Here is a 27,554-nt window from a genome sequence, read left to right as displayed (position 1 = left end):
TACTCCGTAGTGTGATGCTTTGGTGCGTGTAAGTCGTCAGCGGGGGGGTCTCCCTCGTCCCTGAATCGTGGTTACGGACCAATCAAAACATTTCCGTATTCTATGCGAAAATTCACTCGTTTTCAATACGATTATTTTGGCGCTGCGAAATCCGCCCCTGTTTTAGTCTCCAGCCTTAAATCCTAGTTTTACCCAATCCCGCCCTTGTCCTGGCATGAACGACTCAGTAACGAGTACACTCGATGACTGGGATTTAGATTCTAATTCCTCTACACTGGTGTACTCCGTCCAGGGTCACCGGCAAATGGCCGATCACATGGAGCCACCCATGCTTGGCGCAGCCTACGGCCGACCTCGCTCAGTCTAGGAGGTGGTTCCGAGGGCATATCGTTATCATGAACACCAATCGTGTTGGACTTTTCCTTTTGGTACTCCGTTTCCTTATGCCTTGTCGCACGTACCACGGCATGGAGTACGTGTCTCGGGGGGCTCGGAAGAAACCCTCACGACCTTTTCACACCATTGAGATAGCCTTCATGGAGCCTCTCCGTTCAGATGGAACTTGGACTTGGACGACTGGGGTTGTGACGAAATTGCCATTGGGACTCTGTAACATAGCAATGGTGAACATGCCCCTGGGACCTGCGGTTCACTGTTTTCCTGCATGGATTTCTTCCATAACAAGGTACTTGTTCACAATACGGTATTGATGAAATGTCGTTCAACGATACGAAAAACAGGACATGGCAGATTGCTCCGTTCTGATATTAAGATGGTCTCCAAGACGGTTTCATGGCTTTCTCTATCGGTAGCATACCACAGTTAGCAAGCAGACAAGCCCGGCATCTTCTCTCATTACCACAATGGCAGTCAAAGTCGCCATTTCGGTCCTAGCCGCCGTCTGCGCTTTGGGCGCTTCCGCCCAGCAGACGTGCAAAACCACCCCTGCCGACGCTACATGGCCGTCCGACGAGGATTGGTCGGCGCTGAACGCAACCATCGACGGTGTTCTCATCAAGACTCAACCTGCCGCATCCTCCTGCTACGCCGGGAACCCTTTTGGCTCCTCGCAGTCATGCGAAGACGTCGAGAAGGCATGGGGATACTCCTACTACCACGCCTCGCTTCCCGAGTCCATAGACTCCCCCATTTACGCCAATAACTCGTGTCTCCCTCCAAGTCAGTCTGGGGCAAAGGGCTGTGAGATTGGAGGCTCGCCACAGTACATTGTGAATGCCACGACGGAGGAGCAGATTGCCACTGCCATGGGCTGGGCCAGCTCGCGGAACATTCGTATCGTTATCAAGGGGACCGGGCACGATCTCAACGGCCGGTAAGGCGACCGCATTATACTCTCAGAACTTCCACTTACTAACTTGACATCAGATCCTCTGGCGCCTACTCGCTATCCATCTGGACTCACAACTTCAAGCAACTCGAGTACCACCCCGAATGGAGATCCCCGAGCGACAACAGAACCGAGGCGGCACTCACCCTGGGAAGCGGTCACAACTGGGGCTCCGCCTCCCGAGGAGCAGCCGAATTCGATAAAGTCGTTGTCGGGGGCGTTGACGAGACGGTCGGAGTCGGCGGACACATGCAGGGAGGCGGCCACGGTCCCCTCTCGAGCACATACGGCCTCGCAGCAGACCAGATCCTGCAAGTGCGCGTCGTGACGACCGACGGCCAAATCCTCGTTGCCAACGAGGCGCAAAACCAGGACCTCCTCTGGGCTGTCCGCGGCGGAGGCGCCGGTCAGTATGGTCTCGTCTCCGAGTACGTCATCAAGGCGAACCCCCCGCCGGGCAACGTGGTCTCCAGCGGCATCGAAGTGTCCGCCGTCGGCAACGACACTGCCTCCAGAGAGGCGGCTTGGAGAGGTGCCGCGGTCCTGCTCGCCAGCGTTCCTGACCTGATGGATGCGGCCATCACGGGAACCGGCATGGTCAGTGCTGGAGCTCTGCCGGCCAACTCGTCCGAGACTGTCCGCAAGGTGACCGCCTCCATCGGCTTCTTTGCGTATAACACGACAGAGGAGAAGATGACTTCGCTCCTCGAGCCCGTCAGAGCCCGAATCCTTGCTGATGTGGGGGAAAACTCCGTCACCGTCACTCTGAGCGAGCCGTCGTCGCAGCCTGATTTCATGACCTTTTTCGAGAGCCTGAACACGTCGCCCAGCGCATCCGGAGCTGGCATGCTGACGAGTCGCCTTCTCGGACGCAAGGAACTTTTGGATACCTCAGTGTCTGCCGTTTCTTCGTACCTCCAGCGTCTCAATGTGCCGCAGAACCCCACGGGTACCTCCCTAATGGTTATCGGTCTCCAGGGCGGGCTGGGACCTCGCAACGTTCCCGAGGTGATGCGCGGTGCCCTCAACCCGATGTGGCGCTCGACGTACATCCACCTGATGAGCTACGGCGCTTCAGCAGATCTTAGCGTAGCGCCGCAGGAGGCTCTCGATGGTGTCGCGCAGTGGCTGGAAGAGACCAAGGAGCCTGTCTGGCGTGAGTGGGCACCAGGTGCTGGCTCGTACATGAACGAGGGCAACGCCTTTGACTCCATGTTCAAGGAGGACTTTTACGGTACTTCTTACGACCGTTTGGTTGAGATTAAAAGCAGATATGACCCCACGGAGAGTCTGTTCGTCTTGTCGGGTGTCGGAAGCGATGCTTGGGACTACAACCTCAACAGTGGCAAGTTGTGCAAGTCGGCCTGATATTTTCGGACTAAGGGTGGTGTTTCGATTATCGCCCGTGACTAACTTGGCTTCGGTATCATGAGTAGCTACTTTCTGCCCTTCTCTTGTAGATAGATATTTCGGTTTTACTGTTGTAATTAAAACTTCCTTGGCTCTCGAAGCTCTCCTGGCTGCCGATGGTCAATTCGTTGTCGTGAATCAGAGTCTCGTTTGCTTCGTTCCTGCTTCCTCTCATCTCTTTCTTCATGGCGGCTCCTCTCATCTCTTCTGGATCGCCTATCGCTTTCGTCCCTTCTTTCGTGTCGGCGACTTCTCACTTCATGGTGACGATCTTTACTCCGAGGTCGCTCATCATCTCGACTGGACCGATGACGGCGTTCGCTGTCCCTCCTAGAACGGGATCTGGCTTCATCATCGTCCTTCTCACGAGACCTATCTTGAGGGTGACGGTCTTCATCCCTGCAATGCTCTCGTCTCCGCCGCTCATGTCTCTCCTTTCGCTTCTCCTCCTTGCGCAGCTGCTCGAGCTCCCTCTGCCGCTCGGTTTCAATTTTTTGGCGCTCTTTCTTGACCTCTCTCACTCTCGATGCCCCTATCTTCATCATTGCAAGAGGGTCGCTCGCTACTATCCTTTTTTCATCTCTCTTCTTCCTCCCTGGGTCTTCGTTGCCGAATGCGTCCTTGCCCGCTGGCTCGAGCTCTGCTAGTTCAGCTCTTGAACCGGATGCTGCGTACCAAGGGCCGACCATGCCGTCCTTGCCAGTGGCATTTGATAATCGCATTGTGTACTGGTCCTCGAGTTCTTTCTTCTTCTTTGCAGCCTCCTTCTCCGCCTCTTCGTTCTTCAGGTGACGACCCTGTTTTCGTTCTTCGCCAAAGAGGTCAATGTGCCCCGTTGCATCGACGATCGGCGCAGAGCTGGTAGACTTGCGCAAGGTCTCGTTGGCCGTCTGCACGACGTCTGAACGCTCTCTCGCAACGCGCAACTCAAATTCAGTGTCGTCTTCGCCAGCGCGCTTGCGCTTCTTTCTTTCCCTGCCGTAAGATCCGGCATCCCGGTCCCGAGATTTTGGCTCTTCCTCAGGAGTTTCCTCTGTTGGCGGCAGTGGTGGAGGCTCCTCGCCCCGTAGAATAGCTAATCGGCGTTCAGCATCGACCTCTTGCATGCGCTGCTCCTCGGCCTCCTCCTTTGCCTTGGCGGCTGCCTCATCGCGACGGACACGGGCGATGTTGTCTGCATTGTAGACGTTCCAAGACTTTTTGCCCAGTAGATGTCTGTTGGTTCGTTAGTCTCTGGCTAAATTCTGTTCGACTATTTTTAGACTTACAACGGCATTTTGATCGATTTAGGGATTGGGATTAAGCTTCAGAAAGCTATTGATGAGATATGTCCTGGTGAACAATGTCACTTTGAGGCCGTCCCAGAGTGCGAGTGAGGATGTCCCGAAAAGGATTAGACTGCTAGTGGTTTACGAACCAATCGACGTCATTAGTCAGGAGGCAGCTGGACACCTGAAGTGGGTCCGGAGCAGCGACGGCAGCGGCATGCCCCCACATCACTTTGACTTGCACCTTCCCGCCGTCAGTCTGCAGATGCCACAAGTTGCTGAACAACTCCCTTGTCAATGTCAAACCCTGTTCAAATACTTCATATTACCTAGAATGTCATGATACAAACTTTAAGCTGGGATATGATTGGACACATTCTTACACCCAAGTTGCACGGGCAGCAATACTCCTGTATGCAAAGAAATGGACGGGGAAAAAGACATCTGGAGCATTCTCAAACTGGCCAGAGTTGAAACAGATTGAACACGGTTACAAACCACTAGATGGATCCACATAAGCATCAGCGCATCTTCTATGCCATTCGCTGCAGCAAGGGTAAGGTAAGGGTCCCCTCTATACGTACCTGCTTCGCCTTGTGTCCATTTGGCCCAAACAAGGTTTAGCGCTCCCCGGGGCCCAGGGGACTTGAAGCGAAGACGAAGCCGCGCAGCCCCTCCAACATGCGCCATTCCACCTACATAACCTCCCCTTCGTCATCCTCACCGTCTTCCTCAGTACCTCTTCAGGGAAACACAACAACCAACCCAACTGTACGAATCCATAACCGACCTCACAACCCAGCGATCTATCCTTTTCTCCCACACCGACCGAGCGCCTCAGACATGAGCTTCCCCGAGAAGCCGCTCCCCCGCGGCCAGCCGCAGTCACCGAGACAGCCCGGTGTGCGGCTGAGGATCGAGAAGGTCAGGGACAAGGCCCTGCAGACCCAGCTCATTTATGCCAACGTGTAAGCATATCCGGAACCCAGTCCCTCTTCTGCTGCTAACTTTTGCCCAGCGCTGGTGTGAGCTACCGAGACTTCGCCCCGAGCCGCGACGGCCAGGACATCAACGTCCTGATTCGAGCCAGAGACCCTGTCCGAGGAACAGTACGAGAGAACGTCGTCAGAGCGCGGCCAACACCCGAACTCCCCGAGGGTACGATCAGTCTGTCTGACCCGCAAAGATCATGGCTGAAGATCGGAATGACGGACACCTTCGAGGGTGAGGTGTACGATGCGAACAGACAAGGTGCTACTCACCTCGAGGCCATGGACCTGGAGCTGTCTTGGGCCTCGATGAAGAGAGATCCCAACTACGAGTTCAAGCACGAATACTTGGCCAAGGTCTTTGAGCGTTTCTTCCAGATGCACTTCTTCGCCCCCGGTCAGCGCACTCTGCTCGACATTGAAGGCCTGAAGATCTTCGCTACCGTTAAAACTATCACTTTTGCGGGCGGCAAGGGTCCCGACGCCGTTGTCACATCATCGGATCCCTCTGCCCGCGGATTCTTCAGCACGAATACGCTCCTGTCCTTCTTCAAGGGTGCCGAGTCGGATATGAAGCTTCAAGTCGGTGAGCACCAGGGAAACGCCAACCCCATTATCTCGCCAGACTTCAAGTTTGAGGATATGGGTATCGGCGGTCTCCAGGACGAATTCGCCACCATCTTCCGCAGAGCCTTCGCTTCTCGTGTCTTCCCTCCCCAGCTGGTAGCGAAGCTAGGTATTCAGCACGTCAAGGGTATCCTGCTCTTCGGTCCCCCTGGAACCGGAAAGACGCTTATCGCTAGACAAATCGGAAAGATGCTGAACGCTCGTGAGCCCAAGATTATCAACGGTCCTGAGGTGCTTAATAAGTTTGTCGGTCAATCCGAAGAGAACATTCGAAAGATGTTCGCGGATGCTGAGAAGGAGTACAAGGAGAAGGGTGACCAGAGTGGTCTTCACATTATCATTTTCGACGAGCTGGATGCCGTCTGCAAGCAAAGAGGCTCCGGTGCCGGTGGCGGTACTGGTGTTGGTGACAGTGTTGTCAACCAGCTTCTCACCAAGCTCGATGGTGTTGACCAGCTCAACAACATCCTCCTCATTGGTATGACCAACCGAAAGGACATGATCGACGAGGCGCTTTTGCGTCCCGGTCGTTTGGAGGTTCAGTTGGAGATTAGCTTGCCCAACGAAGACGGACGCAAGGAAATCTTCATGATCCACACTGCCAAGATGCGGGACAACAACATTATGGATTCCAAGGTTGACCTCGCCTCCCTGGCAGCTCGCACCAAGAACTACTCTGGTGCCGAGATCTCTGGTGTCGTCAAGGCTGCAACTTCATTCGCCTTCAACCGTCACACCGAGGTCGGCAACAGCGCCAAGATGAAGAATGATGTATCCGCGATGAAGATCACCATGGATGATTTCGATAACGCACTGACAGAAGTCAAGCCTGCGTATGGTGTTTCTGAAGACGAGCTAGCAAATGCCCTTGGCATGGGAATTCTTCAGTTCAACAACAACATTCCCGCCATCATTCGCACGATGCAGGGTTATATCGACACAGTCAAGGAGTCAGACGTCCTCAACAGGATACCGGTTCTTCTCCACGGCCCGCCAGAGTCAGGCAAGACTGCTCTGGCCGCCCACACTGCCTCCCTTTCAGACTTCCCCTTTGTCAAGCTTATTTCGCCTCAGCACTTGACGGCTTTCCGAGATGAGTTTGGAAAGAAGGACCACCTCACCAAGGTCTTCACGGACGCTTACAAGTCAGAGCGCAGCATCGTGATTCTGGATAACTTTGAGCAACTGATTGAGTGGAACCCCATCGGGCCACGCTTTTCCAACACGGTGCTCGACAGACTTATTTCCCTCATCCAGACCCAACCGCCAAAGGTCAGTTGAAATCCCTCGCGTTTACTTTTTTTTTTTTTTTTGAATCCTTACTAACTCCGTCCAGGGTCGTCGTATTCTCATCATGGTCACCACCTCAGAACGCTTTGTACTCAGCAACTTGGGTGTTCTCAAGCATTTCCGCAGACAGATTCCGGTGCCCGCCATCTCCGATGTACGCGAACTCGCTCAAGTCCTGGACCAGTCAGGAATGTTTGGCGGCAATGACATCCAGACCGTCATCCAATCGGTGCGCAACGACACCCGGTCGGATATGATTGGTCTTGGCATCAAGACGATTCTTGAGTCAATTGAAGAGTCAAAGATTGAAGCGTCTTCACAAGGCACCGACATGTTGGAGAGTTTGGCAAACAGGATTGTGACGGCTATTTCCTCCAATGCCCTAGAGGAGTAAAGAAGAGAAAAAGAGGTTGCATTACAAGTTATAGAATAGACTCCAAAGGAAAGAAGTCGAGGTTCTCCAAGCATGACATTCTCCCACGTGATCATGTTCAAAGCAGTATAACAAGGTGATTTCTTTCTTTCAACATACGGAGTATTAGATGTTAGAAGAGCCAGCCATGGAGCTTCGGGGAGGAAGGTATTCGGGATTATGTAATCACGGTATGTTATGGGGCTACTGTTCAGACGGGACCCACACCGCACCTGGTGGGGCATCAGTTGCGAGCCTACGGTGAGGTCACAGTGCACTACAGCAAGCCAAGCTCTCGACTTCCATCTCCCAACATCAACCACCCCTCCACCCACCTCGAGATGGCCGACAGAGCACGATCAAGATCGCGCTCGCCTCGGCGCGATCGAGATAGAGACAGAGATAGACCGCGAAAACAAGGCGGTTTCAAATGGAAAGACAAGAGCCGCAGAGACGACCGCGACGAGCCAAGAGGCCTCGAGCGAGGCTACCGTAACCGATCCCGCTCTCCCCGTCGCGACCGCGATCGCGACTCGGACAGAGATCGCCGCAACGACCGCCGCGGCGGTGACGACAACTACAGACCCCGCGACTCGGGCGGCGTTGGTGCCAGCAGAGATCGAGAAAGAGAGAGGGACGGAGGCAGAGACAGGGACAGGCCCAGCGCCTCGAGCTCGAAAGATGCGCCTACGAAGCCCAAGAAGGAGAAGGCTGCGCCCGCGCCGGCTGCGGGCGGCGGCGAGGAGATGATTATCGTGCACGTCAATGACCGTCTCGGCACCAAGGCTGCGATCCCTTGTTTGGCCTCGGACCCGGTGAAGATGTTCAAGATTATGGTGGCGCAACGGGTCGGGCGGGAGCCGCATGAGATCTTGCTGAAGCGCCAGGGCGAACGGCCGTTCAAGGATAATCTCACGCTGGAGGATTATGGTGTTAGCAACGGTGTGCAGCTAGATCTTGAGGTTGACACTGGTGATTAAGAGGTTTTGTGGAGGCTTGGGTGTGGATTGAGGTTGCGGGTTGGACTTCCGCTGCCGAGGTCTCGTTGAAGCTTGCGGTGGTATAGCTACAATCACCAAGACTGCACCATTAGGATTGCGTTACCTCATTCTGGCGTTATTGGGGGAAAAGATCATACTATGGAATCAGGTCTGAAAAGTCTAGATGTCACCGATACCCCGTACAAATACTATGGTATGCAAAACCACCAATAGCCCTGCATCTTGCATTACCCAAGGAACTTAAAAGCCCATGAGAGAACTGCTTTGATACTCCATGAACCACCCGCCTGGCCAGTACCTTCCATCTGAATATACACGGAATATACCACCACCAAAGCTTTCATATACCCCTCCAAGTCCTTTCCTGTCACCAGCAGGCGCCCGTCTAGGTCGACGGGTCAGGTCAAACTGGCTAGGTGGTGGAATGGTCAATGGTCAATAATTGACTTCTACGCCAACTAGCCTACTCGACGACAGGCTTAGCGCATACGAGTTCGAATCCCAGCTTGAGCACCAAGAGATGTAGCCACACCGGTGGTGAACTCTTTTTTAGTCCTTTAGACCTCTTGGAGATTACCTGAACAAGTTCCTTTGGACATTCTGAGTCCCTCCCAGTGAGAGTGTTAATCGAAGCTTGCTCTTCATTTAAAGATTACCTCCCTTACCTTAGATAGGTGTTCTTTCCCTCAATACTAGAGGTGTCGTCTGTGGTAGAAGTCGCTGTTCGCTTTACTTAAGTGTGAAGTCACATGACCCCGCGAGTTCGCGTCGAATTGCCCCGCTTGGACTGTCGCGCTTGCGACGCGCCCTTGTCTTGACATTTTGCTCACCCTTCGCCGTTGGCTCAGAAAAGAACCCATTTCAAACACCTTATTGCCTCGATTCCCCTCGATTTTCTTTCAGTAACACTCTTCTTCACTCAAAGAAAATCTTCTGCGACAGATATAAATACTAGAGCTCACTACGTCTTCATCAATATCCTCTCACTCCGCCCTCACTTACACCATCGCCATGACAACCACATCCACCACCACCACCAAGAAGACACCCGCCGCGCGCGACATCATCTCAATCTCCATCCCCGAAGGCGAAGGCATGAAGGTACAACTAGACCGCATCACCAGCTCAAATCGCACAGCGTACGAGAAACGAGTATGGACCGCGCTGTGCCAGGTACCAAAGGGCCAGATCACGACATACGGCATCCTAGCGGCTCATCTCAAGTCATCTCCGAGGGCCGTCGGCAATGCGCTACGCCGGAATCCGTTCGCGCCGCAGGTGCCGTGTCACCGGGTCGTTGCTACGGGCGGTGCGTTGGGTGGGTTCAAGGGCAAGTGGCCGAAGAATGGGGAGGGCATTACGCTTGATGAGAAGAGGATGCTTTTGAGGAAAGAAGGCGTGAAGATTGATTCGAGTGGGCGCGTTCTTGGGTCGCCATTTGTGGCCTTTATTTGAAATCGTCAATGAACTCAATACGAAGTTTAAGCGTTTAAGTTTCTAAGTCGATATTAGAAATCTTCACATCCCACGGCCGCCCGTGATGAGTTGCTTCTCGTAGAAAGACTATGGGTCCCCGAGTATGTGTCTCTACATCTGGTGTTTGACCAAATATTTTGTCAATCATTGCACAGCAAGCAAATCCCTCCCAGATCGTTGGGAACTCCCAGTGTATGATTGCGGTAAATCGCCTTCGCAATGAGCGGCACGGCACGCAAGCTGCACGCATCCGTACACGTACTCGAATATAGACCCCTTGCATTCGAAGGCAAGCGGCCGTTCTTCCAAGCAGAAAGGCTTCTTGTCGATCTGGATCCAGGCGGGAAGGGTTGAATAGTGCAGTGAGAATGGTACTGCTACCTAGGAAGCGCGAGGCACTTGGGTGAATTCTTCTCTCCTGTCAAAAAAGGATCCAGGGGCACGTAGCTAAGGGCAATTTGGAGGGAATCGTAGACTGATTCACACAAGTCCTCGAGTCCCGCTCAACTCCGCAAGTAATACAAGCTAAGTTAAGGCAGCGTCCCATAAGCACCCGCCGCCAAGTGTGTCACGATCTCGAGAATCCCCTTACCTTGCCTTGGGTAGCACTGGACTTGCCGAGCACGACTGTGCCAAGCGAATGCTACATGTAGCTCATAGATGTGGTCAACAAGAATGGGGCAAAAGGTCAACTGGTGAGTGGCATTCAGCCCGCTACTGATGAGAATATACTACGTTACCTACCTCATGCAACGGCAGAAGTTCAATTATAGATCTGGATGTAATCAAAAAGCAAAAACAACAGGAGCCAGCCGAGGTTCGAACGCAGACCTGACCATCACAGCCCGGTCACGACTTGACGACGTTCTCATTTCGGCCATCAGCCCGATATTTGTTGTTAAGATGGGAAGGCACTAGATTTCTGATGAAGTCTGCGGGAGAAAATTCATGAGCATTTAGTGATTCAGGGGAGTGCGTATTCCTCAAAGGTGAATAGCACCACGTTAGGCAAAAACAATCCCCGATCTCTCATCGTTCACTGCCTTGAATCAAAAAGTGTAAATATAAATGTGCGGAGAAGCAGCTTTCATAAGCGGCATTTGATAACTCACTTAGACGTGGGGTAGTAAACAGGACTCACCGTATTGTTTAACTAAACTCATGCCAAGTCTCCGCCGACTCTCAAACCACTCTGCGCCTCCTTTGCAAAAGTTTAATGCCGCAAGAGAAAATATAGACTGAGTCCAGAATCCGGCATATCGTTTTCCATTCGGACATGGCAATTCACCGACAGCGAAGACGTACCTGAGACGTTTCTCAGGGTTCACCCATCGGCAAACCCATCTGAATTGGGGTCTTGTCGCCGAAGACAAGCTCCCTGCCGGCGGCCGACCCTGTCTACCTGTTCAACTTGACAATGACAGCTGACAGCCGGCAGCAGCGTCGTGATAAGCCTCAGCCGTTGTGTATCTCTCCGAGCTGATGGCGAGCTAGCCTACTCGGATGTGGACCGCGTGTTTCTCGAAGTAGCATTCAGTGGACAGAACCTCGGAATCTAAACATTTGTCCACGTGAGGGGTGATTGCCACCACCAGACCTCTCCGGGATCTGTGGATTGTCTGCAGTGCAACATCGTCTAAGGACTTGGCAAACACCGATAGACCCAGGCCACGGCCACCATGCCGCGGACAATAGCTGCAGGATACGGATAGAGGACGACAACAATGGGCAGAGCCTCATATCTTCCTTCCCGAAGGAGACAGAGAAACAGTACCAAAGGAGGATAGGACGTATCCGTAGATAAAAATGGCCCCCACAATCGGGATGTATACACATGCAGACATGGTAAGAAGTTGCGTCAGCCTCCTAGGCCCCCCTCCGAGTTAGTCTAGAGAAGGTAGAAACTCCATCAAACTAACGTTGCGCACGAGCTTCGAAAGAAGACTTGATCCCCGAGATGATCCCGGCGCAGACATCCCCATCCGAATCCACCGGTTCGCCTCCCGGCCCCTCATCCCGTTGGCACCAGCACGTGTTGGTATCAAAAAACTTCAAATTCTGTTGGCGCGATGGTCAGCAGGCAAGGTGTCTGAATTCCGTAAACAAACACAAGCACAATCGCAAAGAAAGAGAAGAGGAGAAGTAAAACTGGATACGAGCCGCTGCTCTTCTGCAACGCTCGGAGGCGCAGCGGCAAGATGCCAGGTTCGGCACTCTTCCGAAGCTAAGAGATTCGCTGCTTCGCATAGGGTTGCGGTTGGATCCCACCCCAACTCCCCTCTTTCAGAATCTCTCCATCGCCTTTGCGGGGCTGTTGAATGTTGGACGTTGGCATTCGACGGCCTACCACAGAGACATTTGAATATATCGCCGAAGTTATATGGGCGCATGGTTCGATGTCGCCACATGCGACGTTGGCACAACGTGCCAGACTACCAAAACCCCCCTTACCTCTGCGTCTTTTCCGTCCTTTGCCTCCGAGGCTAGTGAGTGACATCGCGGGCCCCTTTGGAACGGTCTGGCTAAGAGATCTAAACTTTGGTCTTCGCGGGAGAACCGTTGAGAAACTCGAATTGGCTGCAAACGCCGCACCTAATTCCTGATGGGAAGCGCAACGGCGGCGCTAGTGGCTGATGCTATTGAGCGGACGCCACGGAGGAACCACGTTTAGAAGTAAGTCGTAACGCCGCTTCTGTGTGTGTGTGTTACCTCATGTGTTTGCGTGGCGTGGCCACTTACGGGAGAGGCGGCAAACTATTGTTTTCTGCTCCGGCAGATTCGATCTTGTTTAGTCTGTTGGAACTCGGTTGCTGTTGGTTCTCAAAAACGGTGTGTCTGCCCTTTGCCCAAAGAGGGAACATGTCCATCCAACCATTGGAAGAAGAAGAAAAGACACAAGAAATTTTCTGATCGATGAATGCCGTCAGTCCCCCACACTGGCACACAGAAAGCGGTGCTATGTATGCATGTCTTAGCTGACGCTTTGTTCTTTCAACTCAAAATAGACGGCTTCTCGACCTAGCGAGTCAAGTCAACACAGACACCACCGAAATTTCACTCGTGACACCTATTATACGACTCAGCGGGCATTGATACAATCAGCATAGGGCAGAAAGAAATAGGTCCCATCAGCCCTTCCCGTTGATCCCGTCTTCCCCCCAAAGGCCCAAGGACACGCGACGGCCCCCATCGTCCAGTTGTCCGCGGTGCGATGTATCCGTACGGTAGCAACGGAGCTAGCATCAGGCTTGTGCTGCAGGAACAGAAGAGAGCACGCGAAAAGGGAATGGAGACCCGGATTGCAGGCGCGAAGGATCCAGATCAGGGGAAATACAGGGGCTTCTTGGGTTCTCCATCGGACCTCGACTGGCCCAGTAGGGGAACATTGATGATCGGGGCCGAGGCAAACTCCACGAGTCCACCTTGCACCAACAGGGGGGCCATACGAGTTCGCTTTCATACTGAGTATGTACGGAGCAGAGTTGAGAAGTTCAGAGCATCTGTATCTGTAGTTCGTGCTGTCATCCCGTTCGTTCGTCCCATTCGAGCCGCTCTGACCAGCACCCCGGCAGTTTGCGAGATTCGAATTTCATGCAAAAGTCAATACTCGTCAACTTTCTTCCACAAACCCTTCCAGAAGCCTGCCGCAGTCGAACGACAGGTTACGCACGTCTCATTTCCCTCCTCTTCTGACATTCTGATCTAAGCCTCCCCCGTCTTTCTTAGGAGGGCTCCCGGACGGATGCCAATTCTTCTGTGCTACGCAACAGAACCTCGTGTCGATCCTTGGGTCCAAGCGGAAGAGCGAACGAGAAGCAAGTGCAGAGTGGGATGGCACTCAACTGCCCTGGTTCATGCCTCGCTTCAGGCCTCATGGAATCAAGGAGAGAGAATGTGTGTGAGAGGGACTCTGAGACTAAGAGAGAGAGAGAGAGAGAGAGAGAGGGAAAAAGAGAGAGCAAAGGCTGAAGGGGGGCTCCGCATCTACCCCGTAGCCACCACACTATCCCGGAGCATGCTGCCCAAAGGGGGATAATCCCAGCAATCGGCCCTAGACGTGTCGTGGGAGGAGAACTCTCGACTCCTCGACTCTCGACACACACTCACGCTCCTCCTCACACACAACCCAGTCGTGGAGGGAGATTGACATCCATTATCCGCCCCCATGCCTCCAGCACCATGTTCAAGCACCTTGCTTCAAGCAACACAGCCCGACTAGCAGGGCCAGGAAAGCTCGCCGTCGCGCCGCAAACAGATCCCTGGTCATCGATCAGCTTTCTACACGGTATTACCCAAGCCTCGAACCGCTTGCTTCCTCCTCGATATAAAGACTCTCCATCATGGCCCTCCCGCTTCATGAACTCGTCAGGAGTCTTCCCTGCAGCCTAGTCACTCTTTAATATCCCCTCCTCGGGTCGGTTCTTCCCCCCCTCCCCCTCCTTAAGGCTCCAAGACTTTCCTCCGTTCCGCTCTTTTTTTGTTCTCAGCCCTGTCAAGATGAAATCCTCCGCCATCATCGCAACGGCGACCCTGGCCGCTGCGCCCTTCGCCGCCGCGGGTCTTCTCCCCAAGCGTGCCGAGAATGCTACGTGCCGCTCCCTCCCCGGCGACGCCAGCTGGCCCGCCACGACGGCTTGGGATACCCTCAACACCACCGTCAGCGGCAAGCTCATCGCCACGGTGCCCATTGGTTCCGTGTGCCACGACCCCAACTACGATGAGGCTGCCTGCACAGCGCTGCAAGACTCGTGGACTCTCCCCGAGACTCAGTAAGCTCATCTTGGGTCCCAAGTTGCGAAGAACCTCAACTAACCCCCCCCAGTTTCCCCTCCTCTTCTTCCGTGATGCAGAGCTACTTCGCCAACCAGTCCTGCGACCCCTTCACGGACCGCACACTCCCGTGTCTGCTCGGCAACTACGTTAACTACGCTGTCGAGGTGACATCTGCCCAAGATGTTGTCGAGACCATCAACTTTGCGCGGGAGAACAACATCCGTTTCCTCGTCCGCAACACAGGCCATGAGTAAGTTTAAACCGTGCCCTCTTCTCCTATGAGCACCCTCCCGCCCACAAAGCATTCCCGCTGACCCACGACTCAGCCATCTCGGCCGCTCAACCGGTGCCGGAGCCCTCGCGGCCTGGACCCACAAGCTCAAGGAGATCACCGTGACCACTTGGTCCGATGACCTCTGGTCCGGCCCCGCAATCAAGATGGGTGCCGGCGTTCTCGGCTACGAACTCACCGAGGCCGGCAAGACCTCCGGCCTCGTCGTCGTCGGCGGCGAATGTCCCACTGTCGGTCCCGCCGGAGGCTACATCCAGGGCGGCGGCCACTCGGCCCTCACCACAAACTTTGGCATGGCCGCTGATCAAGCGCTCGAGTTCGAGGTCGTCACAGCCGACGGCAAGATCGTCACCGCCTCTCGCACGGAGAACGCGGACCTCTTCTGGGCCCTCAGCGGTGGCGGTCCCGGCACGTTCGGTGTCGTTACCGCCGTCACCGTCCGAGCCTACCCTGAAGCCACCATTGGCGGCGTTGGCCTCCAGACAGCGGCCTCGTACACCACCCAGGACAAGTGGTGGCAGATGCTCGACGCCTTCCACTCCCTCCTCCCCGGCATGACGGACCAGGGCGCCATGGTCGTCTTCCTCTACAGCAGCAACGTCTTCGCCATCAACCCGCTCACGGCCTACAACAAGACGGCCGAGGAGGCAAAGACCATCCTCCAGCCCTTCCTCGACGTCCTCGCCAATCTCTCCATCCCCTACTCCTCCGCCGCCACAAACTACTCGAGCTACCGTGACCACTACGACAAGTGGATGGGCCCCCTCCCCTACGGTCACGTCGAGGTCGAGTCCTACAACTTTGGCTCCCGCCTCGTCCCCCGCTCCGTCCTCACCGACACCGCCGCCCGCGCAACCTACGTCTCGGCCATCCGCTACGGCGCAGATAACCACGGCGTCCTCTCCGCCGGCGTGGCCCTCAACGCCACGGCGCCCGCGGGCGTCGACAACGCCGTGAACCCGCACTTCCGCAACGCCGCCATCCACGTGCAGTACTCGACGGCGTGGAGCAACGATCCGGCCGACTGGGAGCAGATGAAGGCGGACCAGAAGACCATGACGGAGGAGATTATTCCGCCCATCGAGGCCGCGACGCCCGGGTCTGGAAACTACGTCAACGAGGCCGACTTCAACATCCCCGACTGGAAGGAGAAGTTTTTCGGTAGCAACTATGACAAGTTGCTGACCATCAAGACCAAGTGGGATCCCCAGGGCGTGTTCTACGCGCTCAAGACGGTCGGTAGTGATGCGTGGGATGTTGCTGCTGATGGCCGGATGTGTCGTGCATGATTGTCTTTTTGATGATGAGGTATTTGGAAATCAAGCGTATAGGAGTTTTGTGAGGGTTTTTTTTTGAGTACATATGCATCTAATACAGACAGAGGCACCGAATACGTGACCTCTCTTTCTGGTTAAATACCGTTTTCTCAGAATATATCGTGATATGCAGTCAGTGTTGCTGTCCAAAGTCGACGTTTGAGATATTTCCACTCTGATCTGGAAATGGGGCTGGCAGAGTCTCGAGCTCACTCTCACCCACAACAAAACCGAGTTTCAACGTCAACGTTATTATCCGTAACGACCAATGTCCAAGATCTAAACCCTAGTCAAGCCTCCATCCATCGTTGAGGCTGATTCTTCTCACTCGTGATTACGTGAGGTTCGCCCATTCCCTCCCTGTTCACCACGCCTGTCTCTGTCAGACCCGAGATGCATAAGCAAACCCCCCACAACCAATCCAATGGAACATCATTCACCTTCAGTTCGCCTTGTAAGCTGTAAGTAAGACCCTCTATACGCGTCTCGCACGTAAGCATCGATGGGGACGGCGAGGCCAAAGATGGCACTCCACCCTTTCCGTTTCTGCCTGGAGCCTGGGTGGGAATGTCGGTCTGCTTAACAGTATCGCGGCCTCCACTTCGACTCTCCAAGTCCCAGAAGCCTTGTAAGGCGTCGTGGGCCCTGTAATTGCTGACATGGTCGATCACAGACCAAAGTGGTGTGTAGCATCGGCTGAAGCAGCTCTACACGAGATCACCATGTGAGTGCATGTAAGGCAGGTATTCGGGGGAAATAAAAAGAAACCCGGGAATCCTTCTGCAGTTCGCATCCAATCTCGAGGATTTGTTATCCACGCACCGCATTTCTTCGAAGCAACACAATACCGTCCACCAAAAATGAACTGCAACTCATCCTCCTCTAATAATTCGAACCTATCTGCATCTCTCACCCGGCGCCTATGTACCCGCTGCCTCGAGCCGTACGAGTCCCAGCATGTCTGTCACCAATCTCAGAAGCCCCGTGTGCCGGAATGGATTGATGCGCCGTCAATTTTGAAGTCAGATTGGTAGGCTTCATTTCAGTGATAGAACTATGAGTGTCAGCATTGGCTAACATGTGACTAGCTGAGAAATCTGGTGGAGAGGGGTCAGCTCATAGCAGCTTTTCGTGACTGCATTACTGCTCGAGAATTATATTTACTTTGGAGTATAGCACCATGCCCAGGTAGGCGCCTGGAGTCTTTAACACCGTCAAGGTCCGAAATATTAAGCCATAATCAATAGCACCTTCCTTGCTCTTGTAAATTAACCTATTGTTCTGTTAGCTTCAATTTGTATTCAGTCGTCAGTGAGAGACAATACATCCATATATCGAAATTGTATCATTTCACCCAAAGCGCCTACCCGAAGGCGAGTGCTCACCATTCATCGGTATTATGAATAGCTTTAGGGAGTGGACTGTCGATTGAGTGAAGCAATTAATCATTACTGTGACACCACTAACTTTATCAGCTTCACACGGACGCCCATTCCCATTAAGGTAAGGCATACCTACTTTCATTTCTTTCGGACAGAAAACTTAACATGGTCTGTATCCTCTCTTACAATCGGCTTACAGTGAGTAAGGATCTCTGCGAAAAGGAAGGAGGACTGGGAGAGTATGAGGTAGGTCGAGTTGAGCGAGTGGCCTGAGTGTTCGTCATGTTGGTTTGGATTGGCGTCTACGCGAGGAGAGCCATAGTATGAAGCATTATGCCATTGGCTGCCCGTGGTATGTCAAGCCTCAAAACCAAAACGAAAAGGGCCTCATAAATCTTTAAGCAATTGCGCAGTTTGCCTCCTCTTGGGTCTTGACTTGAGCCGAGTGAGACTGCCATTTCACAGTGATTCATGTTAAATCTGCTCATCACTCGCATGGTCTCATCAATTTGGGTATTAACGTCTCATTCCGTATGTTTTTTTGTATACCGGCCCCGAAAGTCATGCTGTGTATTGTACAAGCGTAAGCCACGCAACCCAACACCGCCAGCCATGCCAACCGCCCAGAAACCAGAATAGGGGAACCGAATGCCTTGATTGTTCATTAAACAACATCCCTTACCCATCCATTCCTTTACCAGCCTTGACACCTATCAAAGCCATTGTAGTAAATCACGTTGCGAAGGGCGTCGCCATGCCCCAGTCGTAATGCGCCGTCGCGTAACGCGCGACGCCGCGTAGGAATTGAGCCTACCCAATGACCGCTGAGAGGCCAGAGAACGCCGTCGGACAGAGCGTCTCTATGACTCTTCAGTCCGGCGGGGTCCACGCTGGGAGATGGAGCCGCCGCGCTGGCCGCCGCCACGCCCCCTTCCACGGCCGTCACCACGGTGTCCACGACCGCCGCGCCACTCACCACGGCCACGTCCGCGGTAGCCTCCCTCACGATCGCCACGGCCGCGGTTGCGACCCTGGACCTGGTGGAAGCCGTCGTTGGGGTCGGCAGCAGCGGGGGTAGGGGTCTAATTACAGTCAGTTTCTCGTTCAATTATCGCAGTTCGCGAGAGACATACCTCGGGCTGGGTCTCCTGATGCTCAGGCTGGTCGTCAGCCCAAGACTGGGTGTTGGAAACGGCAGCGGGGGTAGCCTCGACACCAGTCTCAGTCTCTGTAGGATCGCGAGGAACAGAGACCCATTCCTGAGAAAGCGACATGCTGTTATCGGCAGACTGGTCCCACTTCTCGCCAGCGGCGTTACCGGCGCCACTACCGATGTTGGCGTTAGTGGGGGTCTCGGTGGCTGCTTCCTCGGCCTGGCCGTTGGTGATGGCAACATCGCCAGCCTCGATCTCATTCACAGTAGCGTTAGCAATGGTCGGGTCGCTAACGGCTTCGGTCGCGGCGGTCTCGGTCTCGGCGGGCGCAGGCTCATCGTAAGGAGACTTGTAGGCTTTGGCAGCTGTCTTGACTTGGCCGACTACGCACAGAAGGTCAGTATGGGATTGATAATTGAGATGCGAGGGAAGAGCTTACAGGTCGTCTCGAGCAGCTCGCCGTTGACGCTGTACGTCTGCTCCTCGGCGCCGTCAATCAGCTTGAGCATGGTGGTGACAGCACTATCGTCACCGGTGTAGATGGCGAGAAGGACACCCTCCAGAGCCTTGTTCTCCTCGTTGCTCTGGTCGGCATCCTCGGAGCGGCGGGCGGCAGCAAGGCGGAGGAATTGTGACAGGGTGAGAAGCTTGCTGTTGATGCTCTTGCTAGAATCACCATCCTGTTGAGCCTGCTGAGCCTTCACCTCGGCGACGGCAGCGGCCTTCTCCTTCTCCAGCTTCTCGGCGAAGGACTTCTCCAGCTCTGCCTTCTCGGCAACGGCACGAGTGCGGTACTCCTGGTCGATCTTCTTGTACTGGGCCATCTGCTCCTCGTACTGGGAGATCTGGGCCTGCAGAGCAGGCTTCTTGAGGTACTGAGCCTTCTGGTCGGCATTGATAATGCGAGCAGCGACCAGGTCGTCAAGGGACTTGCCAGCGTTCTCGGCAATTAGGTTGTCGATCTTGGAGGCATTGGTCTGGTAGGTGGGAAGTTAGCTGATGAACCTTGCCACAGAGAGGGGTAAAGGTAAAGGGTAGGCACGAACAAGCTTCTTGTTGGTGTTGCGAATGTTCCTACGGGGCGTAATTAGCACACGAACAATAGGAAAAGGTCCAATCGTTGATTTCCACCTACTTCTGGATCTCGCGAATGTAGGCAGTCTCGCCGGACTCGTCGGAGGCGTCAGCCTTCTCGGGAGCAGGAGAGGCAGTAGGAGCAGGGGACTCGGTGCGCTCGGCGGCCTTGGCCTTCTTCTTCTTGGCCGACTTGGATTCGGCTTGGACCGCGGGGTTCTGGACGGGAGAGGCGGCCATGTTGAAGCTTGGGAGAAGCGCAGTCGACAGGTTCGTGGTCGCGTGAGCTTGGATGGGGATTTTCCAGGTATGGTGGTGGCCAGCTACGGGCAAAGAGCGCGCAGGTGAGAGGCAAATAAACAAACTCGTCGAGAGTAGGGTGAGGTGGAACGTACAATCGTAGGAAGAAGGTCCTAGGATCGAAGAAGGATACTCAGAGAAGAGGCGTTGTGATGGGGAGAAAAGGTTGAGGTGAAGTTATTGTGAAGAGGTGGATGTGCAGGTTTTGGACGGATCAAATTTGGAGGTTCGCGGAAGATGGCACTCGAGCTCGTAGACGGCAGGCAGGCAGCTCGGGGGGCGGACCGCACCTCAGTGGAGGAGACACTGTCGGCCGGGAGAAGCTGAGGCCCTGGGGTACCTTTTCGGTGGGGGGTTTTCAGGCGTTCAGGCGGTGATCCAACCTGGGAGTGGATTCCTAGGAGCTGAGGAGCCGGAAGCATCCCTGCCGCCAGGCTACTTTTCCCCTTGGGTTCCCCTTCCCTTCCCCTAAAAAACCCCTGCCTCCACTCCCCCCGCCGGGGTTCTAGAACTGTTCAGAAGAAAAGGTACATTCACTTGTACTGAGGTGGAAGACGAAGACCCCACGGAGCATTGGAGGCACCTCAGGTCTTCAAGACTGCATGTTTCGGTTTCAATCATTGGCATGTTCTATCTGGCATCCTCTCACCTATCTGAGTGTCCCAGCAACCTGATTACGATAAGGTACTAGGTATAATGCTTTGTTGCGGGTCTTGATTCATCGCACTACACCTCGCGACAACATCTTCTGTGTCTTTAACTCCTGGCCTTCCCTGTTCGGATGACGTACCAGACAGGGCATTTCAGCCTTGTCTGGGACTAGCCGGTGCTCTTCCAGATTCCTCGGGGTTATCTACGGATGTAATCTGTACTCATGCGCCAGTCCCCCGTAGTAATCAGGCCGCGAACATCACCCGCACCCATCAATGGTAATGAACGAATCAATGGAGACGCACTACCGGTATGTCGCCATCGACTAGGGCGTCGTGGTCATCATCCAAACGTTGACGATGCCCAGGCCGGTGCTGTTCAGACGAAGGGGCCACTGAATACCCACGCCCTGCTGCTCCAACCATTGCGTGCCGATCCGACGAACAAGATGGTGGCCCGCATGAGGTGAGGCTCTGTTCCGTCGCGTCAACGCCCAAACCTCGGGGTTGATTCTATCTTTTGCATAATCCTTCTCTACCCGGCATGTTATTGTGTTGCTGGTCACCATGTGGCAGCATCAGGATCGCATTCTGGCGTATCCAGCCAAGTTGATGGCACTGACGGCCTCGGGTCGCGAAGTAGATGGGCCTGTGTAAGTCTCGAATAGCTTCTGGATCTCTGGTATCGATGGGTTGAACTGTCAACCTCGGAACTTGGTGAGAGTATCCTGCAAAACCCGATGTTAGCCTTCCATGCAATCAAATCTGCCGTTGGTGTGATTGTGCAACGTACCGAGGTCACCTTCTTGACACTTCGGGCCGTGATGCCTCTTTCGCCAGACTTCTTCGACTCAATGGCGGCCTCTTTGACCAGTCTATCGAGGAAGTCAGCATCTGGATGTACCGGGTTTACATCACGTAACTTACGTCTGCATGAACAGAACATAGTCGAGATAGATCTGAGGGCGGGTCAGCGGGGCGTGCAAAGGCGCGTCAGCGAGCGACGAACCATTACGTCCACATTCTTGCTCAGGTTGCAGTTTGAGTGAGCCTTGACAATCTTTTTGACGGTACCGCGCGGGTATGCCTTCTGACCGGGAGCCATTGCGATGAACTAACTGCAAGGCGTGTATAGCGGTGATGGCCAAATGGTTGAGACTGGAGTTGCAGGATTGAGGAGTCGCGTGTAAGCTGTCGCGACTCGGTGTGACGTCCCGGTGTGGGGGAGAGCTTTTGTTTTGTTTGGCACAGGCCAGTCCGCCAGCGGCAGTTCCCGCGGTGAAGAGACCTTGATTGAACCTCCCCCGAAAGTGGGGCAGTGCATGACCCCTCCGCACTGTGGCGCGTCACTGTGACCCTCCTTCTGAGCTTTTTGGGAGCTCCAGTATTGAGGCCGTTAGCGAAACCATCGTCAAACACCACGCAACACGTCGCACCGCATACTATCAAGATGTTGTCACGGCGCATGGTATGATTCTCACATTCTATGGTTCGCGCTTCCTACTGACATCATATCTACAGCTCACCAAGGCGGACGAGGAGTCCGTCGGCGACGAGGTCGAGGTTAGGAGGGAGGACCAAGACAAGATCAACAAGTTCAGTCGCCTGCACCAGCGCGAACTCATGATTGAGGAGGAACTCAAGAACAAGAGCGTTAGTCGCACCCCCATTCAACCGACAAGTAACACCGTCTAATATCTATGTGTCCTTGCAGAAAGAAAAGGAAGAGCTCGACGATCTCAGCACAGAATTGGAGCTCGCCGACGAAGACGAGACAGTACCGTACGCTGCCACGAAGACACCCCGATGACGCACCGAAAGATTATACTGACGATCGGTTACAGATACAAGATTGGCGACGCCTACTTCCACGTAACACAGCCTCAAGCGATAGAGATGCTCGAGCAGGCTTCAACCAAAATCGAGGAGGATGTCGAGGGGTTGGAGTCCAAGCTGGAAACGATCAAGGAGGATATGAATCAGCTGAAGGTCGAATTGTACGCCAGATTCGGAAAGAGTATCAACCTCGAGACATGAAGAAATGCAATCGAGAACAAAATTCAACGTCGTCCCATACCGCAGTGCCGCTCTAGGTCATGGACACTCAGAAAGCCACCGTCAACATCGTTGCCAAAATGAGGAGCAACGTTTTTCCGGTGCTGCAGAAGTTGGTGCGACTAGAAGGGATCTGATAAGAGTAGACGCTTTCGGCCGTCTCAAGCTCCCCGCTGCGGGTGCACAGTCTTTGGACAACGCATACCTAGGTCCATTCTGAGACGAAGCGGCGCATTCCACTAGCGGTGGCGTCTTTCACCGGTGACGGCATCGTTATCCCTATGAGTCGTGACGAAGCGCGGCAGTCGATGGCGCTATCGCAAACCCAAATGACCTCTGTGGAGGGGCACAAGAGCAGCAACCGGGGATGCGGCGGGAAAGCACATCGCCGCGCCGCGGCCGGATAAGCGGCTCTCGAAAACCAAGTGGGTCTTGCGGTTCGGCTCCGATGAGTCCATGACAAACCAATGGCGAGACACGCGCTTTCTCCTCGTCTAGTTTACTGTTTCCCCCCTCCCCTCATCGTGCCGTGAACGGGGATAAGACTTCGTCTCTTGTCTCTTACACCCGGCCACTCAGGAATGCTTCTCAGTTGCTAAATTATGAAAAAGATGGTGGGAACGAAGACTAGACCGGCTCGGTCCACAAGGGTGATCGGCCACATGCAGCATGCAGTCACCGATTTTCGGGCAACTGTGATTTTTGGGCCATTATTCTTTGGGTCATTAATCATCCATTTCCGTATTTGACCAACACCCTCACCCACACCTCCCACACTTTGCTCTCCCCTCGTGTCTTCTGAGATGGAGCCCCAACACAGGAACATATCAGTGTGTGCCAGTACGCTGCTCACAGTTCGCCATGCCCGCCCACAGTGAACCTGCGGAAGATGTCACAGATAATCTGCCGTACTTGCAACGTGGGTATTCCCATGGCTAATATCCTTCGTAACCAAAGTCTAATGTTCCATAGGCAACCGGTCCTCTTTATCAGAGACGGTGAGGAGGATAGGTGAAGGTGAAGCCCGTGAAAGATATGAGGCTCGTGCAGAAGAGCAGGGTCTTGACGAAAAGAAGATAGTCGGCCCCAACTCATCAAGCGACGAAGATGAGCCAACGATAATATCTTGGGATGATGGTGACCCAGAGAACCCGTACAACTGGTCACATGTATGTTCTGATCTCACATTTGCCAAAGCATTTACTGATGAGCTGTAGACCAAAAAGTTCTTGATCCTTTGCTTAACCATGATGCAAGTCATCAACAGCACAATGGGCTCGGCCCTCCCATCCAACGCCATTCCCTTCATCACCGCCGAATGGGGCATCACAAACGAGCAACAGCAGGTCTTGCCCATCTCCGTCTTCCTCATCGGCTACGTCTTCGGGCCTGTAGTTTGGGCGCCTCTCAGCGAGCATCTCGGTCGAAGGATGTTGACAATCATCACTTTTGTCATGTTCACCATCTGGACTATGGCTTGTGCCCTTGCGCCCAACTGGCCTGCCTTTCTTTTCTTCCGTTTATTTACTGGCGTCTTCGCTAGCTCACCCATCGCCATCGTGGCTGGTATTCTTGCAGATATCTACGGTGACACTGAGACCCGTGGCCGCGCAATGACAGCCTTCATGGTCGTAAGTTGTCCCAATGACTTCCCAAGATTACCACCCAAGAAGCCTTGCTAAATCATCACAGACAACCACCTTTGGCCCCCTCTTCGCCCCTATCGTCTCCGGCTTCTGTTCCACGACAATAGGCTGGCGCTGGTCCTTCTGGGTGGCTCTCATCTACGCCGGCCTAACCCTCGTCCCAATCCTCCTTCTCCCCGAGACCTACGCACCCGTCCTCCTCCTCCGACGCGCACAAAAGATCCGCAAATTCGACCCCTCGGCCGCCGTCATTGCGCCCCGTGAGATGGAGAGCACTGACTTCAAGCACATCGCCACCGTCGTCCTAACCCGCCCCGTACGCATGATCATCTTCGAGCCCATCGTCAGCTGCACGTGCGCCTACCTGGCTCTGGTCTACACAATCTTCTACATGTCCTTCCAGGCCTTCCCCATCATCTTCCAGAAGCTCTACGGCCTCTCGCCGGGTGTAGCTGGACTAGCCTATCTCCCCATAGGTGCCGGCGCCCTGCTGGTGGTGCCCATCTTCATCGGCTGGGAGCAGGGCCATCTCCGCGCACAACGGAGTGGTCACACGTGGGCGAAGCGAGAGGAATTCCGCCGTCTCCCTCTCGCTTGTGTCGGCGGGCCGCTCTTCTTCATTTCCCTGTTCTGGCTGGGCTGGTCTTCCAGAGAAGACGTCAACTTCGTAGCGCCCATGCTGGCGGGTATCCCGTTTGGCATGGGCTTCATGCTCATCTTCATTGCCCTGCTCAACTATCTCACTGACGCGTACGAAATATTTGCGGCCAGCGCCAACGCGGCTGCCTCGACGAGTCGGTCTCTTCTTGCTGTGGTGCTGCCGCTGGCGACGACGCGTATGTTCAATAAGCTTGGGATTGCTGGTGCTTGTAGCTTGCTTGGTGGTTTCAGTGCCATTATGTGCATTATCCCCTTCATCTTTATCTGGAAGGGCGAGCAGATTCGAGCGGGGTCGCGGTTTTGTATTGCGCTTCGGGAGAGGAAGGCTGAGATGCAGAGAAAGGTTGAGGAGCAGAAGCAGAGGGAAGAAGCGAGGAGGGTCAGGCTGAGAGATGGCCCTGTGGCTCGGAAAGAGGAGGTTTGAGTGATTCATGTCACGGAAAAATCAATCGACGAAGGCACTCCCGGGGCCGATCTACTGAAGTCAGAGTTGGAATATTTACCAAGAGAGATGGAAACACTATCAACGGAGGCATCTATAACGAGGGTGACTGCAAGAGTACCGTCGATGACATCCACTCAGTGGTAAAGGGATAGACTCTCTGGGTAGGATGGCTGATATGGCCATTCCTATCAAGAAGTTGTCTTTATTCAGCAAAGATCCGGAGATCTTACTTCAAATGGGATCGGGGGAGGAACACCATGTCCGATGAGATATGGACACAACATGGCCTTACCCTATCCCGGGGGGCGAGATGGACACTGAACACAGACAGCATTGACGCTGATCAACCAAAAGCATTACTCCATAACACATACTATAAATTGCATCATACCCACTCACTCCTGCTGCCGATTCAGTTTCTGTGATATTTGAATTAGAACGGTATGTGGGACAAACAGCATGCCAGATGATGGAATTTACGCAACAATTTAGCTTCTCTGATGCTCGACCATGCCTTCGCCGTTGCCTTTTAACATCCTTTTGAACACTTTCTCTCACTGAGATGCGGTGTGATGATTGAACTTACTGGCCGGCTTTCCTTACGCATTTTGAAGTATTTATAGAGCATCACATAGCCTAATCGGTCTCTCGGCGATGTCGGAAAGTTCTTCGAGCAGACTCGCTGGTATTTCAAAGTAAAAAGAGCTATGCACTTCCCGAGGGCGCGTGATCAGAGGACAGCAAGACTCAATCCGCCCAACCGTCATAGTCAAATGTCGTAGATGTGCACATATCGCAGTGACGCCTCCCTCAATTCGGCTCACTCAAGAACCTTGATAGCTCAGAAGCGAACTTCCCACAAGTCCACGCCGTCGTTCACTGGCCGCAAGCGATCTTCCTCTATATCGCGAGCCTGAGTTTCTTGGCAAAGTTTCGAGTACTTTGGGCAGTGGTAATCCCATTGGTCACTGGCACTGTTGATGAGCAGGATCTCCTTTAAGAAACGCTCGGTGAAGGTTCACATGTGCCGATATACATTTAACTCCAAGATATCGCCCTTCAAAATGCCACCGGAAAAAGTGCCTGGCCCATCATCCAATTGGGTAACCATTGATCTGTCCGCTAAGAAGCTGTAGAAAAGAGGAGAGACAACCACGCAGGATGAGAAGACGTACTTGCAGCCCTCGTTCTTGAAGTAACTCGTCTTGCCGTCTGGTGGTATAAAAGAGAGTCCTTTGCACGTTAGCGAATCTCATAGAGGGTATATCGCCACTTCGCTAAAGACATCTCTATACAGCCACTTTGTCAACATGTCTTCGTTGTAGAGGGCTGCATGGGCGTAGAGGGAGAAGCTCGATGCAGCCCTTGGGTTGAATATCAGAGAGACTGCCACCTAATCTCAACGTAATCTCAACATTCCCTATCGTACTATTCTGGAGCGTATACTCAGTGAAGAGTAACGCAGGGATCTAAATGGTAGGGCATGCATTTGAAAATAAGTGGCAGACCTGCTTAAACTCGGCCTCTAAAGGCAATAGCTTTGCTAGCCACCATTCAGCTTCTTCCATAACTCGTCAACTTAAAAGACTTACGGCATGCTAGCATGCAAGAAGAAAATTTTGAATTGGTCCAACTGAGCTTTCAATGTAACAAAGTCAACATGTCAGGTCGTTTTATATATCCGTACTCAACGTCCCTTTGCTAAGAAAGCGATGAGCTCGGCACCTTAGGTAGGTTATATGAGCTGTCGCATTCTACCTAGTTATCAGTACATCATATGAAGAAGCATTATGCTATAATCCCCGCTATCTATAGCACCCACTAAAGCGGCCGGAAACCGGGTTAGGTACTCATTCATTTCCTTTGAGAGTTTGGTATCCCCAAGGCACCATAGGTCAGCTTCCTGATTCTCACTACCTAGTCGCCCTGCGCACTGTCGTCCGCATATTCTCAAGCAATACGTAACCGCCACGGCTGAGCACTGGC

At 53.7% G+C, this 27,554-nt stretch overlaps 10 protein-coding genes across 10 annotated transcripts; 7 read left to right on the top strand and 3 right to left on the bottom strand.

The window, feature by feature from the left end:
• Positions 1–863: 863 nt before the first annotated feature.
• On the top strand, positions 864–2,716 carry BDP55DRAFT_731743 (FAD binding domain protein; the record flags this gene model as incomplete). The annotated part of the gene is made up of 2 exons (XM_060579851.1): positions 864–1,333; positions 1,387–2,716. 2 exons carry the CDS (start codon positions 864–866, stop codon positions 2,714–2,716), a joined length of 1,800 nt encoding a protein of 599 aa, XP_060426057.1.
• Positions 2,717–3,372: 656 nt separating this feature from the next.
• Positions 3,373–3,972, bottom strand: BDP55DRAFT_535611 (blastn match against entry; the record flags this gene model as incomplete). Its single annotated transcript, XM_060567879.1, has 1 exon — positions 3,373–3,972. A coding segment is annotated over one exon (600 nt), but the record flags the coding sequence as incomplete, so codon positions are not given.
• A 757-nt stretch (positions 3,973–4,729) lies between these two features.
• BDP55DRAFT_706452 (ATPase) lies at positions 4,730–7,651 on the top strand. The gene is made up of 3 exons (XM_060578057.1): positions 4,730–4,994; positions 5,045–6,914; positions 6,979–7,651. The coding sequence occupies exons 1-3, from the start codon at positions 4,870–4,872 to the stop codon at positions 7,324–7,326; spliced, it is 2,343 nt and encodes a 780-aa protein (XP_060426055.1). The 5' UTR covers positions 4,730–4,869; the 3' UTR covers positions 7,327–7,651.
• A 1-nt stretch (position 7,652) lies between these two features.
• BDP55DRAFT_674230 (ubiquitin-related domain-containing protein) lies at positions 7,653–8,816 on the top strand (the record flags this gene model as incomplete). The annotated part of the gene is made up of 1 exon (XM_060575648.1): positions 7,653–8,816. A coding segment is annotated over exon 1 (635 nt), but the record flags the coding sequence as incomplete, so codon positions are not given.
• Positions 8,817–9,159: 343 nt separating this feature from the next.
• BDP55DRAFT_674228 (6-O-methylguanine DNA methyltransferase) lies at positions 9,160–9,914 on the top strand. The gene has a single exon (XM_060575647.1). The coding sequence runs from the start codon at positions 9,357–9,359 to the stop codon at positions 9,798–9,800; it is 444 nt and encodes a 147-aa protein (XP_060426053.1). The 5' UTR covers positions 9,160–9,356; the 3' UTR covers positions 9,801–9,914.
• Positions 9,915–14,318: 4,404 nt separating this feature from the next.
• BDP55DRAFT_731738 (FAD binding domain-containing protein) lies at positions 14,319–16,175 on the top strand (the record flags this gene model as incomplete). The annotated part of the gene is made up of 3 exons (XM_060579850.1): positions 14,319–14,590; positions 14,644–14,844; positions 14,921–16,175. The coding sequence occupies 3 exons, from the start codon at positions 14,319–14,321 to the stop codon at positions 16,173–16,175; spliced, it is 1,728 nt and encodes a 575-aa protein (XP_060426052.1).
• A 2,269-nt stretch (positions 16,176–18,444) lies between these two features.
• Positions 18,445–20,138, bottom strand: BDP55DRAFT_277474 (uncharacterized protein). Its single transcript, XM_060566459.1, has 4 exons — positions 19,874–20,138; positions 19,785–19,812; positions 19,178–19,715; positions 18,445–19,121 (listed from the first exon to the last, which is right to left on the bottom strand). The coding sequence occupies exons 1-4, from the start codon at positions 20,050–20,052 to the stop codon at positions 18,667–18,669; spliced, it is 1,200 nt and encodes a 399-aa protein (XP_060426051.1). The 5' UTR covers positions 20,053–20,138; the 3' UTR covers positions 18,445–18,666.
• Positions 20,139–21,051: 913 nt separating this feature from the next.
• BDP55DRAFT_674210 (uncharacterized protein) lies at positions 21,052–22,062 on the bottom strand. The gene is made up of 5 exons (XM_060575646.1): positions 21,772–22,062; positions 21,690–21,721; positions 21,556–21,637; positions 21,132–21,490; positions 21,052–21,074 (listed from the first exon to the last, which is right to left on the bottom strand). The coding sequence occupies exons 1-4, from the start codon at positions 21,865–21,867 to the stop codon at positions 21,464–21,466; spliced, it is 237 nt and encodes a 78-aa protein (XP_060426050.1). The 5' UTR covers positions 21,868–22,062; the 3' UTR covers positions 21,052–21,074; positions 21,132–21,463.
• A 150-nt stretch (positions 22,063–22,212) lies between these two features.
• Positions 22,213–22,799, top strand: BDP55DRAFT_731735 (prefoldin subunit; the record flags this gene model as incomplete). The annotated part of the gene is made up of 4 exons (XM_060579849.1): positions 22,213–22,230; positions 22,284–22,415; positions 22,477–22,544; positions 22,607–22,799. 4 exons carry the CDS (start codon positions 22,213–22,215, stop codon positions 22,797–22,799), a joined length of 411 nt encoding a protein of 136 aa, XP_060426049.1.
• An 879-nt stretch (positions 22,800–23,678) lies between these two features.
• On the top strand, positions 23,679–25,547 carry BDP55DRAFT_635257 (major facilitator superfamily transporter; the record flags this gene model as incomplete). Its single annotated transcript, XM_060572754.1, has 4 exons — positions 23,679–23,736; positions 23,790–23,986; positions 24,035–24,448; positions 24,510–25,547. 4 exons carry the CDS (start codon positions 23,679–23,681, stop codon positions 25,545–25,547), a joined length of 1,707 nt encoding a protein of 568 aa, XP_060426048.1.
• Between the last annotated feature and the right edge of the window lie 2,007 nt (positions 25,548–27,554).

Source organism: Colletotrichum godetiae, assembly GCF_030913485.1.
Source record: "Colletotrichum godetiae strain CBS 193.32 chromosome Unknown BDP55scaffold_41, whole genome shotgun sequence".
In the NCBI taxonomy this organism is placed as follows: Eukaryota; Fungi; Ascomycota; class Sordariomycetes; order Glomerellales; family Glomerellaceae; genus Colletotrichum; species Colletotrichum godetiae.
Note: the sequence above shows the minus strand (reverse complement) of the source record. Positions and strands in the feature narration are given on the sequence as shown.